The sequence below is a fragment of the Salvelinus alpinus genome, chromosome 32, assembly GCF_045679555.1.
Source record: "Salvelinus alpinus chromosome 32, SLU_Salpinus.1, whole genome shotgun sequence".
Classification (NCBI taxonomy): domain Eukaryota; kingdom Metazoa; phylum Chordata; class Actinopteri; order Salmoniformes; family Salmonidae; genus Salvelinus; species Salvelinus alpinus.
This window is the reverse complement of record NC_092117.1, coordinates 7,352,766-7,379,763: the sequence shown is the minus strand read 5'-3', so window position 1 is coordinate 7,379,763 and position 26,998 is coordinate 7,352,766. Positions and strand designations below refer to the sequence as shown.

The 26,998-nt window shown below is 43.7% G+C and overlaps 1 protein-coding gene across 3 annotated transcripts in view; it reads left to right on the top strand.

Moving 5' to 3' along the window:
* LOC139562672 (regulator of microtubule dynamics protein 2-like) overlaps positions 1–26,998 on the top strand; it is a 67,218-nt gene that overhangs the window by 4,581 nt on the left and 35,639 nt on the right. For all 3 annotated transcript variants that reach the window (XM_071380557.1, XM_071380559.1, XM_071380558.1), the window contains exons 3-4: positions 24,226–24,415; positions 25,502–25,604. In XM_071380557.1, the coding sequence (XP_071236658.1) occupies positions 24,226–24,415; positions 25,502–25,604 (293 nt within the window). The remainder of the gene's footprint in view (positions 1–24,225; positions 24,416–25,501; positions 25,605–26,998) is intronic.

Below are 26,998 nucleotides of genomic sequence, written 5' to 3'. Positions count from 1 at the left end.
TGTCTTGTTAACAAACTATAGTTTTGGAAAGTCGATTAGGACATCTACTTTGTGCATGACACAAGTCATTTTTCCAACAATTGTTTACAGACAGATTATTTCACTTATAATTCACTGTATCACAATTCCAGTGGGTCAGAAGTTTGCATACACTAAGTTGACTGTGCCTTTAAACAACTTGGAAAATTCCAGAAAATTATGTTTTGGCTTTAGAAGCTTCTGATAGGCTAATTGACATCATTTGATTCAATTGGAGGTGTACCTGTGGATCTATTTCAAGGCCTACTTTCAAACTCAGTGCCTCTTTGCTTGACATCATGGGAAAATGAAAACAAATCAGCCAAGACCTCAGAAAATAATTGTAGACCTCCACAAGTCTGGTTCATCCTTGGGAGGAATTTCTAAATGCCTGAAGGTACCACGTTCATCTGTACAAACAATAGTACACAAGTATAAACACCATGGGACCACGTAGCCGTCATACCGCTCAGGAAGGAGACGCGTTCTGTCTCCTAGAGATGAATGTACTTTGGTGCGAAAAGTGCAAATCAATCCCAGAACAACAGCAAAGGACCTTGTGAAGATGCTGGAGGAAACAGGTACAAAAGTATCTATATCCACAGTAAAACGAGTCCTATATCGACATACCTGGAAAAGCCGCTCAGCAAGGAAGAAGCCACTGCTCCAAAACCGCCATAAAAAAGCCAGACTACGGTTTGCAACTGCACATGGGGACAAAGATGGTACTTTTTGGAGAAATGTCCTCTGGTCTGATGAAACAAAATAGAACTGTTTGGCCATAATAACCATCGTTATGTTTGGAGGAGAAAGGGGGAGGCGTGCAAGCCAAAGAACACCATCCCAACCGTGAAGCACAGGGGTGGCAGCATCATGTTGTGGGGGTGCTTTGATGCAGGAGGGACTGGTGCACTTCACAAAATAGATGGCATCATGAGGTAGGAAAATTATGTGGATATATTGAAGCAACTTCTCAAGACATCAGTCAGGAAGTTAAAGCTTGGTCACAAATGGGTCTTCCAAATGGACAATGACCCCAAGCATACTTCCAAAGTTGTGGCAAAATGGCTTAAGGACAACAAAGTCAAGGTATTGGAGTGGCCATCACAAAGCCCTGACCTCAATCCCATAGAACATTTGTGGGCAGAACAGAAAAGGCGTGTGTGAGCAAGGAGGCCTACAAACCTGACTCAGTTACACCAGCTCTATCAGGAGGAATGGACCAAAATTCACCCAACTTATTGTGGGATGCTTGTGGAAGGCTACCCGAAACGTTTCACCCAAGTTAAACAATTTAAAGGCAATGCTACCAAATATGAATTGAGTGTTTGTTAACTTCTGACCCACTAGGAATGTGATGAAATAAATAAACCCTGAAATAAGTCTCTCTACTATTATTCTGACATTTCACATTCTTGAAATAAAGTGGTGATCCTAACTGACCTAAGACAGGGAATTTTTACTAGGTTTAAATGTCAGGAATTGTGAAATTGAGTTTAAATGTATTTGGCTAAGGTGTATGTAAACTTCCCACTTCAACTGTGTGTGTGTGTGTGTGTGTGTGTGTGTATATATATATATATATATATATATATATATATATATTTTCCCCTTTATTTCCCGCAAACCCTACCTCCCCTATTTTTGGTGAGTACACTAATAAACAATAACACTTGTGTTTCTACTTCCAGCTTATACATACTTTCAGGACCCTGTCTTTCAAAGATAATTTGTGAAAATCCAAATAACTTCACAGACCTTCATTGTAAAGGGTTTAAAGACTGTTTCCCATGCTTGTTCAATGAACCATAAACAATTATTGAACATGCACCTGTGGAATGGTCATTAAGACACTAACAGCTTACAGACGGTAGGTAGGCAGTTAAGGTCATAATTATGAAAACTTAGGACACTAAAGAGGCCTTTCTACTGACTCTGAAAAACACCAAAACAAAGATGCCCAGGGTCCCTCCGGGTAGTCCCCAAGGAGGCATGAGGACTGCAGATGTGGCCAGGGCAATAAATTGCAATGTCCGTACTGTGAGACGCCTAAGACACCGCTACAGCGAGACAGGACGGACAGCTGATCGTCCTCGCAGTGGCAGACCGCGTGTAACAACACCTGCACAGGATTGGTACATCCGAACATTACACCTGCGGGTCAGGTACAGGATGGCACCAACAACTGCCCGAGTTACAACAGGAACACACAATCCCTCCATCAGTCCTCAGACTGTCCGCAATAGGCTGAGTTGAGGCTGGACTGAGGGCCTGAAGGCAGGTCCTCACCAGACATCACCGGCAAAAACGTCGCTATGGGCACAATCCCACCCGTCGCTGGACCAGACAGGACTGGCAAAAAGTGCTCTTCACTGACGTGTCGCGGTTTTGTCTCACCACGGGTGATGGTCGGATTCGCGTTTATCGACGAAGGAATGAGCGTTACACCGAGGCCTGTACTCTAGAGCGGGATCGATTTGGAGGTGGAGGGTCCGTCATAGTCTAGGGCAGTGTGTCACTGCATCATCAGACTGAACTTGTTGTCATTGCAGGCAATCTCAAGGCTGTGCGTTACAGGGAAGACATCCTCCTCCCTCACGTGATACCCTTCCTGCAGGCTCATCCTGACAAGACCCTCAAGCATGACAATGCCACCAGCCATACTGCTCGTTCTGTGCGTGATTTCCTGCAAGACAGGAATGTCCGTGTTCTGCCATGGCCAGCGTAGAGCCCGGATCTCATTCCCATTGAGCACGTCTGGGACCTGTTGGATCGGAGGGTGAGGGCTAGGGCCATTACCCCCAAAAATGTCCAGGAACTTGCAGGTGCCTTGGTGGAAGAGTGGGGTAACATCTCACAGCAAGAACTGGCAAATCTGGTGCAGTCCATGAGGAGGAGATGCACTGCAGTACTTAATGCAGCTGGTGGCCACACCAGATTCTGACTGTTGCTTTGGATTTTGACCCCCAATTTGTTCAGGGACACATTATTCAATTTCTGTTAGTTACATGTCTGTGGAGCTTGTTCAGTTTGTCTCAGTTGTTGAATCTTGTTATGTTCATACAAATATTTCCACATGTTATTTTTGCTGAAACTAAACGCAGTTGACTGAGAGGATCTTGTTTCCTTTTTTGCTGAGTTTATATACATTTTACGGACACTATCTATTTCACAATAGTTATATTTTGTTTGTTTTTAGTCTACTGTAGCTTATTTTTTTAAATTTTGCAATCTGTTTTTTAATCTCTTGCGGTTAGAAAAACCTAGAATGAGGAATTACGTTTTATGCACATTTCTGTTTTATTGAGTAGAGTAAATCTGAACGTTGCATTTTTTATTCATTTATTTTACCAGGGTTAATTAACTGAGAACACATTCTTATTTACAGCAATGACCTGGGGAATAATTACAGGTGACTGAATGAGCCAATTGGAAGCTGTGGATGATTAGGTGGCCATGATGGTTTGAGGGACAGATTGGGAATTTAGCCAGGACACCAGGGTTAACACCCTACTCTTACTATAAGTGCCATGGGAACTTCAGTGACCACAGAGAGTCAGAACACCCGTTTAACGTCCCATCTGAAAGATGGCACCCAACACAGGGCAATGACCCAAATCTCTGCCCTGGGGCATTGGTATATATTTTGAGAGACCAGAGGAAAGAGTGCCTCCTACTGGCCCTCCAATACCACTTCCAGCACAGTCTCCGTTGGGTATGAGGATTACTCTGACGTTGCGACAAGAATTACGCAACGGGCGTCCAAGTTATGGCTTTCCCCTTTTCATGTCCAATAAACATGATTTTTGTAACTAGAAACCCCCAACAGATGGTTTCTAATACCATAATTGCAGTCTTCCACGATGTCCCATTTACACCAAACATAACAGAAAAGATGAGAGTGAGGCTATTCTGTTACGCGTATTCACAGAATGGTCTTGATCTCCGGAGAAAAAAAATACATATTAAAGCATGTCTGATGTTTTCTAGTGGTGAATATAGAAAAGGGTAAAACGGTAGTGATGTTCTGAGACTTGCCCTGAAACGAGAATGCTGTGGATTAATCACTTGTTGTCGCGTTGCAGGACTTAGCTCTGACTGAGAGCATCACCTGGATGGACTTTTCCTGTACTTTCACTAAGCATGCGTAAATTAGTGTGCCAAGAAAAAGAGGCACCCTACCTGGCCTGGCTCGGCATCTAAACCCGGCAAAGTGGGCGGGGCAGAGGAGTGTAATGGGCTGCAGATCAGAGCTGGATCATGGCACCTCCCCCAGTTAGGTTAGCTCCAGATTTGTATCCTGGCAGAAATCTAGCAGTCGCCTGGGTGCGTATTCTAGTTGTACCGACATAACAAGCAGGCCAACAGCCAGCCAGAACACTCCGGGTAGTTAATTACTGTTTGTGTTTTGCTGTCTTCAGTGTGTCTGTCTCTTTGGCTTTGCCTCTCGGTTTACAGACTTTAAAGTCCTTGGTTTGCGTTCTTACTCAGGCCATAACTTACTGTATGTTGTCGTAGTTAGACTGATGGAATCAGGCCATACTTGAGTGATACAATAGACAGGTGGTCTATTGTAAAGCGTACTACTCTCCTGTCTTTGTAGTGAAAAAGCTCATAGACTGGAAGTTTAGGCCTAATATCTAAGTTTCATACGGTATAAATGACTGTATCACACGAGGACTAGGTTATATCAGGTCATCGGTTCTCTCCCACCTCTGTTATCAATGGAGTTTCGTTTATCCTCCTCCCTGTTGGAGAAAGAGATGCAGACCGAAGTATGGTGCCTCAGCCTGCCCTCCAGCAACTTGCTTTGAGTGGCAGCTGTCGGCCCCATCAAATGTTCTAAATTACATCCCGGGTTATTATGGTTTGAAAGAAATCAAATCACGCACACACCTACCGTAATTAAAGCGCCTTTCCCTCTCCCCTGTGATTTGTTAGAGCGGGAAGGGGGTGAAGGTGCAATGGACAAATTCTAGCCCTTAGGGAATGCGTGGCACTCACCCAGAGGTGCCAGCTACACCCATAGACCTCACACCACCTGTATTTAAAGAGTGGAGTCTGTTGCACCGGGGCTTGGAACTGTAGGAAATAACAGCACTTGACTATATCCTTCACTGCTGAGATCTCTTTATTAGAAAAACCATGCTACTGTGTGGCAGGCTTCATGCTTTTTAGTGTTCTCGCTGATTTTAAAATGTTAAAATTTTGGCAGTGATTGATGGAGTTTAGAATGCAATGATTTATGTAGTTTAGAGGCATGTCCTACAACTGAGCACCCCCCCCCCCCCCCAAAGTTTCTATATATAAAATAAATAAAACCATTTAGTTTTTGGTCAAAAAAGACTCTAAAATCAGGGGAGGGTTTGGGCTGCAGGGATGTCCTCGTCCCATCGCGCACTAGCGACTCCTGTGGCGGGCCGGGCGCAGTGCACTCTGACACGGTAGCCAGGCGCACAGTGTTTCCTCCGACACGTTGGTGCGGCTGGCTTCCGTGTTAAGTGGGCATTGTGTCAAGAAGTAGTGCGGCTTGGTTGGGTTGTGTTTCAGAGGACGCACGACTCTCGACCTTTACCTCTCCCGAGTCTGTACGGGAGTTGCAGCGATTGGACAAGATTGTAACTACCAATTGAATACCATGAAATTGGGTAAAAAAAATTATACAAATAAAAATATTCGGACCATGACCAGCGGTGATATATTTGCAGGTTGTGTTGGGTCTTGCTGAAACACGAAGCGGCTATAATGGGGTACAGACAATACGCCGTACCGCACAGACGTGTGACAATATATATGTCATTTAGCAGATGTTTTTTTCCAAATCTCCTAACAGTCATGCATCTATACATTTTACGTATGGGGGGTCCTGGGATTCGACCCACTACCCTGACATTACAAGCACCATGCTCTACCAACTGAGCTTACAAAGGACCACAAAGAAGGCGGCTCAATTATGGAGCAGGTCAAAGTTGATAAGGATTGTGTTTGCTCAGTTCAGCAACACACACTCGCAAGGTGGAAAGCTCAAACAGTTTGCACCGTTCACTTTTCATTTGTCAAAACCGCTTCCTCGAACTTCCCACCTCAACCGAGCAAGCCCATCAATCTCCCAGTCTGTATGCCGAGCTGTCAAAGGTCTCATTGTAAAGTGTCATGTCGGAACTTGTCATTCCTCAAACAGTTCCCACTGCCGTTTATCCACGTCATGCTGTTTTCCCGTAGCTAGAGGACATTATAACGTTTCGTGTTTAAAATGATAGCGTTTGGCATTGGATAGTTGCTGATTTTTAAGGAGAAGACTTTTGTTTCTTTAGTAACGGGCATGTCTGATCACACACACTGAGAGGTTTTTCAAGTGAAAAATGACCTTGTCTGTCTTTTGTAATTAAAAGCTTAGAATGTAAAAAATGATTTAGTGATGAGTGTCCAGGCCAGTCATATTATATCTCTCTCCGTCTTTCGCATTCTGAACTTCATGGAAGGAGACTGATGTACCCGAGATACAGTATTTTCCCCTAGAAAGTAGGCCTACATGTTATTAAATGAAAATCTTGCACCCAAATCACTGTTGACTTTCTGATACCCCCATTCCTGTGAATTTCCCAGCAGTTTACCTTCTACGTATAGTAAGCATGTCTGCAGGGCATGGTAGACCCCTCCTCTGCCCTCCACCTGCATACTGTACCACTTGGACTGTGACCACCCACTACTCCCCCTCCCCCATTGTCACAGTTTCCTTTCAGTTCTCTTTTAGCGTAACACTAACGTGCTTGGCTCCAGGCTTCCCTATTATGCTCCATTAGTATCACATTTTATTTGTCACATGCTTTGTGTACAACCGGTGTGGACTAACCGTGAAATGCTTACGCGCCCTTCCCAACAATGCAGAGAAGAAAATAAAAGATGGAAAAGTAAAACCCGTAATAATAGATACACAATGACTAACGATAACTTTACTTTTTCCACATTTTTTATTTCTTACGTTAGTCTTATTCTAAAATGTATTAAATCGTCTTTTTCCCCCTCAATCTACCCCATAAATACAAAGCAAAAATGTTTTTTTTAATATTTTTTTAAATGTATTAAAAATAAAATGACGTTTACATGAGACCCTTTACTCAGTACTTTGTTGAAGCAGCGATTACAGCCTCGAATCTTCTTAGGAATGACGCTACAAGCTTGGCACACCTGTATTTGGGGAGTTGATCACATTGTTCTCCGCAGATCCTCTCAAGATATGTCAGGTTAGATGAGGAGCGTCTCTGCACAGCTATTTTCAGATCTCTCCAGAGATGTTTGATCAGGTTCAAGTCCAGGCTCTAGCTGGGCCACTCGAGGCTTGTCCTGTTGGAAGGTGAACCTTCGTCCCAGTCTGAGGACCTGAGCACTCTGGAGCAGGTTATCTGTATTTTGCTCCATTCATCTTTGCCTCTCCTGACTAGTCTCCCAGTCTCTGCCGCTGAAAAACAACCCTACAGCATGACGCTGCTACCACCATGCTTCACCGAAGGGATGGTATTGGCCAGATGATGAGCGGTGCATGGTTTCCTCCAGACTTAATGTTTGGCATTCATGGCAAAGATTTCAATCTTGGTTTCATCAGACCAGAGAATCTTGTTTGTCATGGTCAGAGTCCTTTTGGTGACTTTTGACAAACTCCAAGTGGGCTGTCATGTGTCTTTACCTGAGGCGTGGCTTTTTTTCTGGTCACTTTACCATAAAGGCCTGATTTGGTGGATTGCTGCAAAGATAGTTCTCCCATCTCCACAGAAGAACTCTAGAGCTCTGTCAGAATGACCATCAGGTTTTCTGTCACTTCCCTGATCAAGGCCCTTTTCCCCCGATTACTCAGTTTGGCCGGGGGGCCAGCTCTAGGAAGAGTATTGGTGGTTCCGAACTTCTTCCATTCAAGAATGATGGAGGCCACTGTGTTCTTGGGGACCTTCAATGCTGCAGAAATGTTTTGGTACCCTTCCCCAGATCTGTGCCTTGACACAATCATGTCTCGGAGCTCTACGGACAATTCCTTCGACAGGTGTGGGGCTTTATAAATCATATCCAGTCAATCATATTTACCACAGGTTGTAGAAACATCTCAAGGATGATCAATGAAAACAGGGTGCACCTGAGCTCAATTTTGAGTCTCCTAGCAAAGTCTGAATACTTATGTAAGTTATTACTGTTTTTTATTTTTAATACATTTGCAAAAATGTCTAAACCAGTATTTGGTTTGTCATTATGGGGTTTTGGGTGTAGATTGATGAGGAAAACATTTATTTAATCCATTCGAATAAGGCTGTAACATAAGATGTGGAGAAAGTGAATGGGTCTGAATACTTTCCGAATGCACTGTATATCTAACAAAGTGACAGATAGTAAAGAGTAGCAGCAGCATATGCGATGTGTCATATGTTAAATGGGTCAATGCAGATAGTCCTGGTAGCTATTTGGTTAACTATTTAACAAACTATTTAGCAGTCTTATGGCTTGGGGGTAGATTCAGGAGTCTATCTTCGGTGGCTGGAATCTTGGATTTTTTTTGACTCCACCTGGTTGCCAAGTGGTTGCCATACCAAGCGTTTAAGCAGCCAGTCAAGATACTCTCAATGGTGCAGCTGTAGAATATTTTGAGGATCCGAGGGCCCATGTCAAGTCTTTTCAGCCTCCTGAGGTGGAAGAAGTGTTGTCGTGCCCTCTTCACGACTGTGTTGGTGTCCTTGGTGATGTGGACACCAAAGAACTTGAAGCTCTTGAACCACTCCACTTCAGCCCCATCGATGTGAATGGGGGCGTGCTTGACCCTCTGTTTCCTGTAGTCCACGATCATCCCCTTTATTTTGCTGACGTTGAGGGAGGGGTGTTTGTCCTGGCACCACACTGTCAGGTCTCTGACCACCTCACTATAGGCTGTCTCATCATTGTTGGTGATCAGGCCTACCCCCATCATGTCTTCGGCAAACTTAATGATGGAGACGTGTGCGGCCACTCTATCGTGGGTGAACAGGGAGTCCCGTCAGGAGGTCAAGGATCCGGTTACAGAGGGAGTTGTTCAATCACAGAGTCCTTAGCTTAGTGATGAGCTTGGAGGGCACTATGGTGTTGAACGTTGAGTTGTAGTCAATAAACAGCATTCTGGGAAAGGGTGGTGTGGAGTGCAATAGAGATTGCGTCAACTGTGGATCTGTTGGGGCGGTATGCGAATTGGAGTGAGTCCAGGGTGTCTGGGATGATGGTGTTGATGTGAGCCGTGACCAGCCTTTCAAAGCACTTCATGGCTACAGATGTGAGTGCTACAATGGTAATTATTCTTGGGCACAGGGACTGTGGTGGTCTGCTTGAAGCATGTAGGTATTACAGACTTGGTCAAGGAGAGGTTGAAATGTCAGTGAAGACACTTGCCAGCTGGTCAGCGCATGCTCAAAGTATGTGTCCTGGTAATCTGTCTGGCCCTGCGGCCTTGTGAATGTTGATTTGTTTAATGGTCTTACACACATCAAATACGCAGAGCGTGATCAGTCGTCGGGAGCAGCTGGTGCTCTCACGCATGGTTCAGTGTTGCTTGCCTCGAAGCAAGGATAGAATGCATTATGCTTGTCTGGTAGGCTCGTGTCTATTTCCTTTTGTAATCTGTGATCGCGCCGACAGAGAGAAACACCTCTCTGGGAAGAGGAAGCACGTGGCTGTTAGCTTTATGATTAACGACTCATGTTGTAATCATAACATCATACAGGAACTCAAGTCCTTCTGCTCTCCCGACCCAAGAATTCCATACAATCTAATATTGGCCATTTTACCTACCAAGAGAATTCTCGTCAGTTATAGTCACAGCTGTGTACATTCCCCCTTAAGCGAACACCAAGACGGCCCTCAAGGAACTTCACTGGACTCTATGTAACCTGGATACTATATATCTGGAATCTGCATTTATTGTAGCTGGGGATTTTAGCAAAGCAAATTTGTGAGCAAGGCTACTTAAGTTCTGTCAGCATATTGATTGCACGACACGCAGGGCTAATACTCTCGACCACTGCTACTCTAACTTCCGCGATGCATACAAAGCCCGCCTTCCCTTCGGCAAATCCGACCATGACGCCATCTTGCTCGTACCGTCTTATAGGCAGAAACTCAAACAGGATGTACCAGTGACGAGAACCATTCAACGCTGGTCTGACCAATCGGAAGCCACACTTCAATACTTTTTCGATCATGTGGACTGTAATATGTTCCGGTCAGCCTCCGAGAACAACATTGACCTATACGTTGACTCGGTGAGTGTGTTTATAATGAAGTGCATTGGAGATGTTGTACCCACTGTGACCTATTAAAACCTACCCTACCCAGAAACCGTGGATGGATGGCTGTATTCCTGAACCTGAAAGTGCGATCCACCGCATTTAACCATGGAAAGAGGTCTGGAAATATGGCTGAATATAAACAGTGTAGTTATTCCCTCCACAAGGCAATCAAACAAGCGACATGCCGGTACAGGGACAAAGTGGAGTCGCAATTCAACGGCTCAGACATGAGACGTATGTGGCAGGGTCTACAGGAAATCACAAACTGCAAAAACAAAAACGTCACAGATACCGACGTCATGCTTCCAGACAAACTTAACACCTTTGCCTGCTTTGAGGATATTAAAGTGCACCCATCACGGCTCGCTAACAAAGACGGCGCCCTTTCCTTCTCTGTGGCTGACGTGAGTAAAACATTTTAAACGTGTTAACCCTCGCAGGCTGCTAGTCCAGACGGCATCTTTAGCCGCGTCCTCAGAGTATGCACAGACCAGCTGGCTAGTGCGTTTACGGACATATTCAATCGCTCCCTATCCCAGTCTGTTGTCTTCACGTGCTTCAAGATGGTTACCATTGTTCCTGTACCCAAGAAAGCAAAGATAACTGAACTAAATTACTATCGCCCTGTAGCACTCACTTCTGTCATCATGAAGCGCTTTGAGAGGCTAGTCAAGGATCATATCACCGCCACCCTAGACCCACCTCAATTTGCATACCGCCCCAACAGGTCCACAGATGACGCAATCACCATCACACTGCACACTGCCCTATGTTCATTGACTACAGCTCAGCATTCAACACCATAGTACCCTCCAAGCTCATCATCAAGCTCATCATCAAGCTGGAGGCCCTGGGTCTCAACCCCTCCCTGTGCAACTTGGTCCTGGACTTTCTGACGGGCCGCCCCCAGGTGGTGAAGGTAGGAAACAACATCTCCACTTCGCTGACCCTCAACATTGTGTGCTCAGCCCTCTCCTGTACTCCCTGTTCACCCACGACTGCGTGGCCATGCACGTCTCCAACTCAATCATCAAGTTTGCAGACGACACAACAGTAGTGGGCTTGCTCACCAACGACGAGACGGCCTACAGGGAGGAGGTGAGTGCACCTCTCACTCAACGTAAAAAAAAAGGGAGATGATCGTGGACTTCAGGAAACAGCAGAGGGTGCACCCCCCTATCCACATCGAAGGGACTGCAGGAGGCTGAAGAAATTTTGCTTGTCACCCAAAACCCTGATGGTCTTTTACAGATGCACAATCGAGAGCATCATGTCGGGCTGTATCACAGCCTGGTACTGCAACTGCACCGCCCTCAACCGCAATGCTCTCCAGAGGGTGGTGCGGTTTTCACAACGCATCACCGGGGGCAAACTACCTGCCCTCCAATACACCTACAGCACCCGATGTCACAGGAAGGCCAAAAAGATCATTAAGGACATCAACCATCCGAGCCACTGCTTGTTCACACCGCTATCATTCAGAAGGCGAGGTCAGTACAGGTGCATCAAAGCTGGGACCGAGAGATAGAAGCTTGTTTTTCAATCTCAAGGCCATCAGACTGCTAAACAGCAATCACTAACTCCGAGAGGCTGCTGCCTACATGAGACCCAATCACTGGCCACTTGAATGAATGGATCACTATTCACTTTAAACAATGCCACTTTAAATAATGCCACTTTAATAATGTTTACATATCTTACATTACTCATATCACATGTACAGTGAGGGAAAAAAGTATTTGATCCCCTGCTGATTTTGTACGTTTGCCCACTGACAAAGAAATTATCAGTCTATAATTTTAATGGTAGGTTTATTTGAACAGTGAGAGACAGAATAACAACAAAAATATCCAGAAAAATGCATGTCAAAAATGTTATAAATTGATTTGCATTTTAATGAGGGAAATAAGTATTTGACCCCTTCTCAATCAAAAAGATTTCTGGCTCCCAGGTGTCTTTCAGACAGGTAACGAACGGCGATTAGGAGCACACTCTTAAAGGGAGTGCTCCTAATCTCAGTTTCTTACCTGTATAAAAGATACCTGTCCACAGAAGCAATCAATCAATCAGATTCCAAACTCTCCACCATGGCCAAGACCAAAGAGCTCTCCAAGGATGTCAGGGACAAGATTGTAGACCTACACAAGGCTGGAATGGGCTACAAGACCATCGCCAAGCAGCTTGGTGAGAAGGTGACAACAGTTTCTGTGATTATTCGCAAATGGAAGAAACACAAAAGAACTGTCAATCTCCCTCAGCCTGGGGCTCCATGCAAGATCTCACCTCGTGGAGTTGCAATGATCATGAGAACGGTGAGGAATCAGCCCAGAACTACACAGGAGGATCTTGTCAATGATCTCAAGGCAGCTGGGACCATAGTCATCAAGAAAACAATTGGTAACACACTATGCCGTGAAGGACTGAAATCCTGCAGCGCCCGCAAGGTCCCCCTGCTCAAGAAAGCACATATACATGCCCGTCTGAAGTTTGCCAATGAACATCTGAATGATTCAGAGGACAACTGGGTGAACGTGTTGTGGTCAGATGAGACCAAAATGGAGTTCTTTGGCATCAACCCAACTTGCCGTGTTTGGAGGAGGAGGAATGCTGCCTATGACCCAAAGAAACCATCCCCACCGTCAAACATGGAGGTGGAAACATTATGCTTGGGGGTGTTTTTCTGCTAAAGGGACAGGACAACTTCACCGCATCAAAGGGACGATGGACGGGGCCATGTACCGTCAAATCTTGGGTGAAAACCTCCTTCCCTCAGCCAGGGTATTGAAAATGGGTCGTGGATGGGTATTCCAGCATGACAATGACCCAAAACACACGGCCAAGGCAACAAAGGAGTGGCTCAAGAAGAAGCACATTAAGGTCCTGGAGTGGCCTAGCCAGTCTCCAGACCTTAATCCCATAGAAAATCTGTGGAGGGAGCTGAAGGTTCGAGTTGCCAAACGTCAGCCTCGAAACCTTAATGACTTGAAGAAGATCTGCAAAGAGGAGTGGGACAAAATCCCTCCTGAGATGTGTGCAAACCTGGTGGCCAACTACAAGAAACGTCTGACCTCTGTGATTGCCAACAAGGGTTTTGCCACCAAGTACTAAGTCATGTTTTGCAGAGGGGTCAAATACTTATTTCCCTCATTAAAATGCAAATCAATTCATAACATTTTTGACATGCGTTTTTCTGGATTTTTTTGTTGATATTCTGTCTCTCACTGTTCAAATAAACCTACCATTAAAATTATAGACTGATCATTTCTTTGTCAGTGGGCAAACGTACAAAATCAGCAGGGGATCAAATACTTTTTTCCCTCACTGTATATACTGTATTTTATACCATCTATTGCACCTCGCCTATGCCGCTCGGCCATCGCTCATCCATATACGTATATGTACATATTCTCATTCACCCCTTTAGATATGTGTGTATTAGGTAGTTGTTGGGGAATTGTTAGATTACTAGTTAGATATTACTGCACTGTCAGAACTAGAAGCACAAGCATAGAAGCTAACCATGTGTATGTGACCAATAAGATTTGATTAGTTTGCAAGCCCTGACACATCCGAGACCGTCAGAGCCGGTGTAGTAGGACTCGATCTTAGTCCAGTATAGTCGCTTTTCCTATTTGATGGTTCGTTACAGGATTTCTTATAAGCGTCCAGGTTAGTTCATGCGCATTGAAAGCAGCAGGTCTAGCCTTTCGCTCAGTGTGGATGTTGCCTGTAATTCATGGCTTCTGGTTGGGATATGTACGTACGGTCACTGTGGGGATTATGTCATCGAGGCACTTATTAACCTTTCTGGCGCAGGCTTTCCGCTAGTGACCCACCTCGACAACATCCGGTGAAATTGCAGAGCGCCAAATTCAAAATACAGAAATAGTCATAATAAACATTCATAAAAATACAAGTGTTATACATCGGCTGAAATATGAACTTCTTGTTAATCCAGCCACTTTGTCAGATTTCAAAAAGGCTTTACGGCGAAAGCAATTATCTGAGGACAGCGCCCCGCTTACAAAAGCATACAAACCTTTTGTCACAAGTCAGAAATGGCGATAAATTTAATCACTTACCTTTGAAGATCTTCATCTGGTTGCAGTCACAACAGTCCCAGCTACACAATAAATGTTTTATGTTCGATGAAGTCCCTCTTTATATCCCAAAAACTCAGTTTTGTTGGCGCGTTTAGTTCAGTAATCCACTGGCTCAAAGGCGTTCAAAACATGCAAACGAATACATTCTAACAGTACCGGTAAAGTTTGTCGAAACATGTTTATAAATAATCCTCAGGTTGTCAATTGTCTAAATAATCGATAATATTTCAACCGGACAATAGTGTATTCAATAGAAAGAAAAAACAACGAAGGGCGTGCACTCGGTCACGAGCGCAAACCAGCACTGCATGATTCTACAGTCCACTGACAGAAAGGTCTCATTCTTCTTCATTTTTCAGAAAACAAGCTGGAAACAATGTCTAAAGACTGTTGACATCTATTGGAATCCATAGGAACTGCAATCTGGGTCCTACTCCATTAGATACTCTATAGGCATTCAATTGAAAACTACCCACATCAAAAGAATCCCACTTCCTGGATGGATTTTCCTCAGGTTTTCGCCTGCTATATCAGGTCTGTTATACTCAGACATTACTTTAACAGTTTTGGAAACTTTAGTGTTTTCTATTAAAATCTACCAATTATATGCATATCCTAGCTTCTGGGCCTGAGTAACAGGCAGTTTACTTTGGGCACGCTTCTCATCCAGATGTCGAAATACTGCCCCCAAGCCATAAGAAGTTATTAATGAAGCCGATTACTGATGTTGTAAACTCCTCAATGCCATCAGATGTGTCCTGGAACATATGTGACCGACCGGCTCGATTCGGTCTTATTTTGCAACATTTGAAATGGTGTTTTTCTACATTGGATTAAAGTAGAGATTCAGAGCTAGGAAATTGTATATCAAACACCACAGTTGAGGAACAATGGGAAAGTAAATCTGCTTTGAAAGTTGATAAACTTGTAACTCCACTTTTGAGAAAATGGCACTTGAATGTTTTGGTAAGCCTACTGGAGAGCTCTTCTTTTTTTACACCCATTCAGCATCGTTCACACCCTGTTAAGCCTTGGCCCCGCCCATCTCTTTAAGGATTCACATGTGAGGCCATGTACTAAACAACCAAAGATTTGAAGACTATTCATAAATTCAATCTAGGGTGTAAATTCATAGTGTTTCGCTCTCGGAGCGTTCAAAAAAGTGACATCATGAACGTTCTATTGAAATGCTTACTTGCATATTGGAGTCTTTTGTTTAGACCTGTACTTAGCTAGCTAAATAATTAACCTTAATCCCAATTCATAACATTACTACCCTGCATGAATCTGCAGGTAGCTAACCAACCAGGTTCAATGTTAGCTAGCTAGCTAACATTAGGCTATAACTAGCGATGCAAATGGCTCTGAGATACATACATAACGTTAGCAAGCCAGCCAGCTAACGTTAGCTAGCTACCTAACAATACGCTTAAACTTGAAATGTAAACTACTATCTGACAATTTGAAACGTGTAATATCTGAAAATGTAGCTAGCTAGACTCTTTTATCCGTATACATGGATGGACGCATCTCCCTCTCTGTCATGGATGCCATGGCTGCCCTTAGTTTGAAAATGTAATCCAGAGACAGGTGTTTTTCTACAGCCTTCTGTGTGTTCTCTTTTCAACTTCCTCTGCGTATTTGCAATCAAAGGCCAGAATTTTCTCCATCTCCTTAGCTATTAGCTCCTTAGCTCTTATTCCACCTTATTCCACCTTAGCTCCTTAGCTCATATTCCACCATCTCGATCCACTGATTTCAAAAGTTGGTCCTCCAGAAAGTGGAGAGCAACACGAATTTGGAAAAAATATTAAATACACATTTGTTCAAGTGGCTCACCTGTGAAGTAGTGACATACGCCTAGTTTCCTGAAACCAGTCCCATATTTGGTCTTGGCAAGACTTTTGAACATGGCATTTACAAATACATTAATTTGGTGCAAAGGGTAAAGTAGCATTACATCAAAGTACAGGCCAACTTTTGCATCATGTTTAGGCCTGTATTACACTAATTAGTGTGTGCTCTACACATACGGTGTGGTTAAAAACATTGGACCCAACGGATCGGTGATTGGTGGCCCTAAAGGTGTTAAGTACTGTCACTGTTTCATCAAAGTAGTTAGAGCAAATCTATTTCATCCTTCATTGCAAATATGCTCCACAACCACTGTGATGGCATGACAACATTACTGGAATGTTCTATGTATTCACAGTGCATATCAATCTATGGAGCCAGTGCTGAAAATGGCCAATTGGCCCCTTGAAGATTTAAGCGGTCGCATGTTGCCTTACCCTTTCCCCTCGTCCCCTAACTAGACCCAAGTCAAACTGGCACGGCACACAGTCAAGGTACAGTTGGCCGTGTGTGTAAAAAAAAAAAAAGTTTTTTAACACAGTGTTGAAATAAGACCACAGGCCCTGTGATGTTTGTTCTGTAAATGGAGGGCGGATAATGATGGTATATAAACACACACATGAATGTATCCTGTTTTTTTTCTGTTTCAACTCTAGTGATTCATAGGCCATGGAATGGCGTTAGAGGAATGCACTGATCACTCAGTACTACCCGTTGCTGTCTCGCTCACCACTTTCCATTGAGTAAACAAGCGCAGGGAGGGAAAGAGAGGGCTGAATGAATGGAAGTATAAATGGATCAATCAGTATACGAACAAATTCATGTAAGACAATGCATTGGGGTTCTCTCCCCTAAGGATCTAGATACACTAACTTTTTCAGTTTGTGGCACCAGCACATGATTTTGGTCACACCAATTTAAAAAATAAATAAAAATAAAAATAGTTGATAATGATCTGGCCAGTGTCCCATAATGTGCCTGCATTCCATACAGATCCAAGCTAATAACGACTAGCCGTCTTTTAAGGTAGCATGCCCTTGTCTTCTTACATTGATTTGGATACTGTAACAGCAAAGAAAATATACTTAAAATAAAGTGCAAAATGTATTTATTGCCGATTTCAAAGTGCCATGTTTGAAATCCTCTAGAGGGCAGGATTTGAAAAAATATACTTAATACCAAAACGATACTATGGCAAAAAAAAAAAAAAATGGGTGAAGGACTGATTTTTATATATATATTTTATTTTATTTTAATTTCCATACTCAGAAACACACTTTTAAAAAAAATATAAAGAACTGAATTGGATGTTCGAAGTCCATAGCAATGCTTTAACCACATCAGGGCACCAGTTGTTAGAATATCTTAATATTTTAATTCAGGTGCGCACCAGCCAAACAGTTGATTTTGTCTAGCTGTGTTTTTGCAGCCTATTTGTAATGGAGTTTTCGGAACAAACTGTCCACTGGATTGATGCAAATAATCATGATTCTGTCAGGTAGGCATAGGCTACTTTGTGGTTACCTTTTTAATTGGCTTTTCATCTACCTGAAAATGGTAATACCATCATTAGCATCGCTAACGGCTACAGAAAGTGATAGACATTTAGGCCCTAAGCGCACCGCACACCGCAATTGTTTCAGTAATTTATAGGGAAAAAAACAAGTTGAAGCCAACATTCAATGTTATCTTGCCCATAATATCCGCACATGGTTTTACACAAGTGCAATAGATAACCGCAACAGAAGCCACAGGAAACAGACGCTCATTAACACTGATTAGAAATGAAATATCAGATAATTATATTGGTGCAGTAGAACTTCTAAATAAGCTACAAGGACTTTTCAAGGACCAAAGAGCCTAGAGGAAATGCATGATTATCATGGCTATCCATGATGACTGAATTGCGTATCGCAAATATTCAACCAAGACTTTTTGACTTTTTAAATACCTGGTTTGCGTACCCATTCTTACCTTAGCATTTACTGGTAGATATAACTTTCAACATATTTCTTACTGCTTTCCTACCCCTACTGCTGTCGGTCTTCGCTCCACGCAATAACCAGCTGTTTGAGAGCTGCGCGCTATCTCCGCCCAACAGATTATCTATAGGCTATATACAGTGGGGAGAACAAGTATTTGATACACTGCCGATTTTGCAGGTTTTCCTACTTACAAAGCATGTAGAGGTCTGTAATTTGTATCATAGGTACACTTCAACTGTGAGAGACTGAATCCAGAAAATCCCAAAAATCCAGAAAATCACATTGTATGATTTTTAAGTAATTAATTTGCATTTTATTGCATGATATAAGTATTTGATCACCTACCAACCATTAAGAATTCCGGCTCTCACAGTTTTTCTTTAAGAAGCCCTCCTGTTCTCCACTCATTACCTGTATTAACTGCACCTGTTTGAACTCGTTACCTGTAACAGACACCTGTCCACACACTCGATCAAACAGACTCCAACCTCTCCACAATGGCCAAGACCAGAAAGCTGTGTAAGGACATCAGGGATAGAATTGTAGACCTGCACAAGGCTGGGATGGGCTACAGGACAATAGGCAAGCAGCTTGGTGAGAAGGCAACAACTGTTGGCGCAATTATTAGAAAATGGAAGAAGTTCAAGATGACGGTCAATCACCCTCGGTCTGGGGCTCCATGCAAGATCTCACCTCGTGGGGCATCAATGATCATGAGGAAGGTGAGGGATCAGCCCAGAACTACACGACAGGACCTGGTCAATGACCTGAAGAGAGCTGGGACCACAGTCTCAAAGAAAACCATTAGTAATACACTACGCCGTCATGGATTAAAATCCTGCAGCGCACGCAAGGTCCCCCTGCTCAAGTCCAGGCCCATCTGAAGTTTGCCAATTACCATCTGGATGATCCAGAGGAGGAATGGGAGATGGTGATGTGGTCTGATGAGACAAAAATAGAGCTTTTTGATCTAAACTCCACTCGCTGTGTTTGGAGGAAGAAGAAGGATGAGTACAACCCCAAGAACACCATCCCAACCGTGAAGCATGGAGGTGGAAACATCATTCTTTGGGGATGCTTTTCTGCAAAGGGGACAGGACGACTGCACCGTATTGAGGGGAGGATGGATGGGGCCATGTATCGCGAGTTCTTGGCCAACAACCTCCTTCCCTCAGTAAGAGCATTGACGATGAGTCGTGGCTGGGTCTTCCAGCATGACAACGACCCGAAACACACAGCCAGGGCAACTAAGGAGTGGCTCCGTAAGAAGCATCTCAAGGTCCTGGAGTGGCCTAGCCAGTCTCCAGACCTGAACCCAATAGAAAATCTTTGGAGAGAGCTGAAAGTCCATATTGCCCAGCGACAGCCCCGAAACCTGAAGGATCTGGAGAAAGTCTGTATGGTGGAGTGGGCCAAAATCCCTGCTGCAGTGTGTGCAAACCTGGTCAAGAACTACAGGAAACGTATGATCTCTGTAATTGCAAACAAAGGTTTCTGTACCAAATATTAAGTTCTGCTTTTCTGGTGTATCAAATACTTATGTCATGCAATAAAATGCAAATTAATTACTTAAAAATCATACATTGTGATTTTCTGGATTTTTGTTTTAGATTCCGTCTCTTACAGTTGAAGTGTACCTATGATAAAAATTACAGACCTCTACATGCTTTGTAAGTAGGAAAACCTGCAGTGTATCAAATACTTGTTCTCCCCACTGTATGTGCAACGCGCATGTGATCATAATTAATCAACCTAATAAATGAACAGCTTCGGGAATCCATATATATATAAAAAAATAAAATAAATCTATTATATAGCCTAGATTAAAAATAACATTATTACAATATTTTTTTCACTGGCCCAAGCTGGCCACTGATGGGATGATCGACTGACCCGGAAGGGTTTCCCAAACATCCCGTGTTGAGCACTGACACACAGACGGGCATTCCCGTACTGTTGTTGCCTCTTCATAAAGTTGGTTTATTTTTGGTCATTTGCACATTTACTGTTTGAATAAATCATGATGATAAAAAAAAAGCGAATTGTGAGCTAAAAAACTAACATGACCAGTGAAAATGTTCAATGGCACTCTTGCGACCACACCAAAGTCAAACTGTCGCAAATACGACTGTTTTGGTTGCAGTATCGAACCCTGTACTAGTACATTGTGTGCAGGTGCAAAAAAAATGAATGCACAACAATTTGGAGAATGGCCATTGCTGCTCACACAAATGCAAGTCCATTCAGAATTTTAAGTCCTGTATTGGCCCATACAGTGCATTCGTAAAGTATTCAGACCCCTTCACTTTTTCCAGTTTTTGTTATGTTACAGCCTTATTAAAAAATGAATACCTCATAATGACAAAGCAAACGCGGAAATATCACATTTACATGGTTTCAGACCCTTTACTCAGTACTTTGTTGAAGCACCTTTGGCAGTGATTACATCCTCGAGTCTTCGTGGCATTGACGCTACAAGCTTGGCACACCTGTATTTGGGGAGTTTCTCCCCTTCTTCTCTGCAGAACCTCAAGCTCTGCTAGTCTGGATGGGGAGCGTCGCTGCACAGCTATTTTCATGTCTCTCCAGAGATGTTCGATCGGGTTCAAGTCCGGGCTCTGGCTGGGCCACTGGGCCACATACAGAGACTTTCTCAAGGACATACAGAGTCCCGAAGAAATTCCTGCGTTGTCTTGGCTGTGTGCTTAAGGTCGTTGTCATGTTGGAAGGTGAACTTTCGCCCCAGTCTGCGGTCCTGGAGCAGGCTTTCATCAAGGATCTCTCTGTACTTTGCTCCTTTCATCTTTGCCTCGATCCTGACTAGTCTACCAGTCCCTGCCGCTGAAAAACATCTCCACAGCATGATGCTTCCACCACCATGCTTCACCGAAGGGATGGTGCCAGGTTTCCTCCAGGTGTGACGCTTGGCATTCAGGCCAAAGTGTTCAATCTTGGTTTCATCACGGTCTGAGAGTCCTTTAGGTGCCTTTTTTGGCAAACTCTAAGTGGGCTGTCATATGCTTACCATAAAGGCCTGATTGGTGGTGTGCTGCAGAGATGATTGTCCTTCTGTCACTGGAACTCTGTTAGTGACCATCGGGTTCTTGATCACCTCCATTACCAAGGCCCTTCTCCCCCGATTGCACAGTTTTCCCAGGCAGCCAGCTCTAGGAAGAGTCTTGGTGGTTCCAAACTTCTTCCATTTAAGAATGATGGAGGCTAATGTGTTCTTGGGGACCTTAAATGTTGCAGACATGTTTTTGTACCCTTCCGCAGATCTGTGCCTCAAAACAATCCTGTCTTGGGGCTCTACGGACAATTCCTTCAACCTCTTGGCTTGGTTTTTGCTCTGACATGCACTGTCAACAGTGGGACCACAACAGTATAGACTGGTGTGTACCATATACAAATCATGTCCAATCATTTGAATTTACCCCAGGTGGAATCCAATCAAGTTGTAGAAGCATGTCAAGGATGATCAATGGAAACAGGATGCACCGGAGCTCAATTTCGGGTCTCATGGCAAAGGGTCTGAATACTTTTCTAAATAAGGTATTTCTGTTTTTGCTTTGTCATTGTGGGGTATTGTGTGTAGATTGACGAGAGACATGTATTTAATACATTTTAGACTAAGGCTGAAACGTAAAACAATTTGGGAAAAGTCAAGGGGTCTGAATACTTTCCGAATGCTCTGTAAATGGGTTCAGCACCAGCCTGCAGGTTTGGAGCTTACTCTGAGGTCACTGTGCAGAGATTAGGAATCTGGGTTTGTAAACAAGGCCACAGCTCCAGATCCCAGGAACGCCAATGGCCAGTGAACTGTACCCTGTGGTACACCGGTTCTATGTCTATTCATTAAAATGTTGTAATCTGCGTTTTTTAGGATAAAGATCATCGATTCTCTTTCTTGTCAGATTCATTCATTCCCTCTTCGTATGTTGCCCCCACATTTTTGTTAGAATTTTTAGGTGTTGTATTTAACAAGTCTTACCCTATTTTGGTAACACAAGATAATTCATTTTAGAATGAATGTCTTGTGAATCAATCGGCCGGGCTTTTCACTGTGTGTTGTGTGAGTGAGTGGGCCAGGTTCTTGGCTAGGGCCGCAGTGTGTTTGCTTTCTTCTGCTGAGAGGTGTGTGTGTGGACAGATTAAGAGCTGTGGTCTCGAGCAAACAGCGGCATTAAAGCAACAAGCAGAGGGAGTCTGAGCTAACATGCTGGGCTCGTTGGCCACACAAATGGCAGAGGAGAGATTGACAGCAGCATAATCCCTACATAAAGCACCTCCATGACTGGGTGTGTTTCCATTTTTACTCAGTGGTCCAATTAGATTGGAAAATGGATGAAAATAGGCCTATAGCCATGATATTCTTGCATTGCATCGACTTTTGGTTGTCTATTTCAAGACAACAAGTGACACACTATCCCGGAAGTTTTAGGTGTTGGATTTTCTTAACTTTTCTGAGGCATTGGGTAGGCGTTGTTTGAGAAGGTTGTTATAGGCAGCCTAAGTAAGAGAGCGAAGAGTTCCATCATTGCTTAGTCATGTTGTTACAGCGTCATTGGATTTTACTGCCTGCCCCGCGGAGAAGCAATGTTGCTGTTTTCCTGCATATACTGTACTTTTGGCTCCTCTGGCACAGACTTAAAGCTGCAGTATGTCACTTTTTGGGTGACCTGGCCAAATGTGCATAGAAATGTGCGTTAGTTCTGTCCTTCTCATTGAAAGCAATTCTAAGAAGCGGTAGATATGTTCTATGTGCACTTTCTATGTTTCCCGTTATTAAGTTTAGTTTTTTACTTCATTTTTATACACCAGCTTCAAACAGCTGAAATTACAATATTTTTGGTTAAGGAAAATATAGTTCACAGCGGTTTAGATGGTACAATGATTCTCTACACAATGCTTGCTTGTTTTGTCACAAACTGAAATTACGCAAACTATTAAAAAAATGTAGCAACCAGGAAATGGCGGAGCGATTTCTGCGTAGTGCACCTTTAATTAATCAGCTATTCGGGCCTGACCTAAGTTTTGTGAGTTGGGAGGTATCTAAGATGGGGCTTCCACCACCTGTTGTGGGCCCACGATGTGCCGGTCAGCGGCCCGCTCCAACACACCTCCCCCTAGCCCAGAACCATCGCTCACAGACCCAAACGTTTCCTTAAGCACCGATGATGTAGCTGTTGCCAGCACTTAATGGAGGCCTTTCATGTTTAAACCTTTTCACTTTCAGTCTTCCATTTCTTTGAATTTCTACCTATGTCATTAATACACGCCTATTTCACCTCCCCTATTCAAGTGTTAGCTGAGGGTGTTAGTATGTACTTACAGTAATTGAAAGGGGGCTTTTTTGGAAGCGGTAAACCGGGGCTAATGCAGGGACATTATGTGCCACGCCATGACAGAGGCAAACAAGTCTTTGTGTTCGGTACTGGAAACCCTTCAGGTATCTGTGTCAAGACTTCTTAACTGCTAGGCAGCGTTTATACACAATTAAAGTAACCCACTTGTGTAATCAAACGTGTTGCTGTTTGCGTGTAAACCAACAGGGAAGGTTCATCTGTTATTGACAGCATCTGGCAGAGAGGGGGTAATTAAAGGCACTTGTTAACTAAGACTCACGCTCTGAGTCATTACCAGAGGGATCCCATTCTGGAGATACTCCCACCCCTCTTCACTATATATGTATAGCCTGATGCCAGTACAGTTTGTACTGTCTTGGCACACTAAGGCGTAGCCTATAGGCTACATTTTATATGGTAACCCAGTCATTGCGTAGGATCACTGGTTCCCACTCAGACCAAGTGGTCTGCTAGGAGTAGAATTGAAGCAACCACACAAGGGATTTTAAGTTTTAACCGCCCACACTTTCAGTTCATCTTCCTCCCACGTAACTATGACAACACATGCCAAGGAAACTGAGAATTTAGGCTGTGGCCCTAATGAATACTTCGTCTTGTGTTCCAGGTACATTACGGCTCTGACAGACTCTGAGGAAGAAGAGAAGAGTGAGGCTGATGAGAGTCAGGAGGAAGTGACAGTGATCGAGCCTCTGGACGAGTTCTCAGCCCTCTTGGAGAGGGTGGACGCTCTACACAACGGCACGGATGGAGACAAGAGGGAGTGCCTCCGCACCATGCTGGATAAGAGGACAGAGGTGGGCCACTTCAACCAACAGTCCTAGTCTTTAGTTTAGATGTCCTAGGCCTAGAAGCAATGTCCAAGACTGCAGCACGGAAGAAATGCCAGTCCGCGCAGCCAGAAATGCACAATATTGAAACGTTACTGAATTGATTAGTTTGCCCCGTTATTTTACACTATATTTAGATCAACGTTTCCCTGTGAGACTTGTGAATCAACATAATATCATCCCCCTTTTTTAAATGCATCAACCAAAACGAATATTTGCAAGATTGAGTCGGTGACTTTGCTGAAGGCAACAGAGTAGAATTCTACTAACAAGTAGCCAACGAGCCGTCTTTCCATCACCCGAGGTTGCGAGTAGATGCGCTTCTCAGGTCAAAGTGCAGAGCCACATGCACATTTGTTAATATTTTTTGCTAGTTAGCGAGTTATTTGCCCAGTTAGGCTATAGCTAATTATTGGTCAGCAATGGGGGAGTGACTGCTTCCTACAAGAGCACACAACTTGTACATTTCTAGCTGTCTTTGAAAAGCAAGTCAGGTAAATAGCTTTTATATGTCTTAAAGGGCCTGTGTTGTAATTTGAGCAAAGAAGCCAATACAATAGGCAGAGGGTAGCCTACATTTTTCTTTGATTTTCTGTATGGTAATAATAATGACTTTTATTTTGTAAAGTAGTTTCTTGCATCATACAACATAATACAAAGCAATATCCAGTCACCTATTTGGCCCGTGTTGTTACAGACCAAGTAAAAAATATCTCCTACTTGTCAAAAGGTTAACATCAAGCCCTTCATAATTTTTTTAATGTCTCTGTAGCTTAAAGGGTTACAGCCTCAGTGTTCACAGTAAGCACATGCTGGAAGTTGCACGGAATTCTCACAACGTTCAACTTTCCGCTCAGAAGACCTGAAATTTGCTCAATGCTGACAATAATCAGATGGAATATTGCATAGACGAAATCTATATTTTTCCAAAAGAGCAAAACAAATACTATTTGAATCCAAGTATGAACAGTGAAGTTCCACGGTGAAGCCTGCCTCCAAATTAAAGTCAATATGTGAAGTTTAATGACACAGACACTCCTCTTTTCTTCACAGTTTGGACAGAACACTACTTTCTTATGGCGACTAGTTCGGGCCTATGTGGATGTCCACGACATCACTACCAACCTAGAGCAGAAGAAGACCCATGCAGAGACGGGTAATAAAACACATACTGACCCCTTGATCTCCAGTATTCACAGCATGTACCAAAGATTAGGGTTATACAATTCCCCAAATTTCCCAAAATGCCAAGGTTTCTATTTCCCAAAATTCCCAGGTTTTTCAGAGTGTCTGGAAATATGCAACCATAACAGTTCCTGGTATTGGAGACATGCATGTTCATTTGCACAACTGGTTCTGCAGGCCACCCACTTGTTGGCAGTGTCCACGTCTCGGAGTAGCCTGGAGGTAGTCCTGGTGTAAATCAGCAACTGAATGACACCTGGAAAACCAACCAGTTGGCGTGAACCTCTAGTATTGATAATATGACCTCAGTAAGCCAATTTAAAATCTGGCCACAAAGATAACTGGCAGGATCTGTGGTGAGCTTTGGCGAAGTTTGTGAGCACAGCTGTCTTCTGTCATCCGTGGGCTTATGATGAAGTGCCCTACTTACAGCTATATGTGCATTAGCGATAATGCACAATGAGTCATTGACAGGGTCTATTGCTCCACATTAAGTTGCCAGTAAGACACGGTTGTGCATGGACTTGCAATCTAGCACGTTGGTCCATTTGGCCAAAACAACACTACATATAACAGTTAACTTTTCACGCTCTTCACATGTCTAGAATGACGTAATGCTGTTGGCAAGAAGAAACAAAAGGCGACCGGCCTGCTTGACTATAGACCTTTAGCGCCCACCTCGTCATCATGAAAAACTTGGAACACCTGGTTATGTCCCATCTCAAAACCACCACCGACGCCCTCCTTGACCACATACAGTTCGCCTACAGAGCCAATTGGTCTGTGGATGATGGCGTCAACATGGGCCTTCACTATCCTTCAACACCTCAACAACCCGAGGATATTGTTTGTGGACTTTAACTCAGCCTTCAACACATCATTCCGGACCTGCTACAGCATGAACTCACATAGCTGAATGTATCTGACTCCATCTGCCGGCGGATCACCGACTTCTGACCAACAGGACACAGCACGTTAAGATGGGAAAACATCTCTCAACACGGGGGCGCCACAGGGTTGCATGCTCTCTCCCTTCCTCTTCTAACTCTACACGAATGACTGCTCCTCCAAAGACACATCCGTCAAACTACTCAAGTTTGCTGATGACACCAACCTGGTTGGACTCATTTTAGACGACAAAAATCCAAGTACCATGGAGAGGGTGACCGCCTGGTGCAATCGCAACAACCTGGAACTCAACACAGTCAAAACCATGGAGATGGTGGTTGACTACAGGAAATTCCCCCCACCATCTTTCTCCCTCGAGATTGATGGCTCAGCCGTCAGCACGGCCAAGTCCTTCAAATTCCCTGGGGACAATCATCTCTCACAACCTCAAGGGGAGGACAACATCAGTGGTGACCA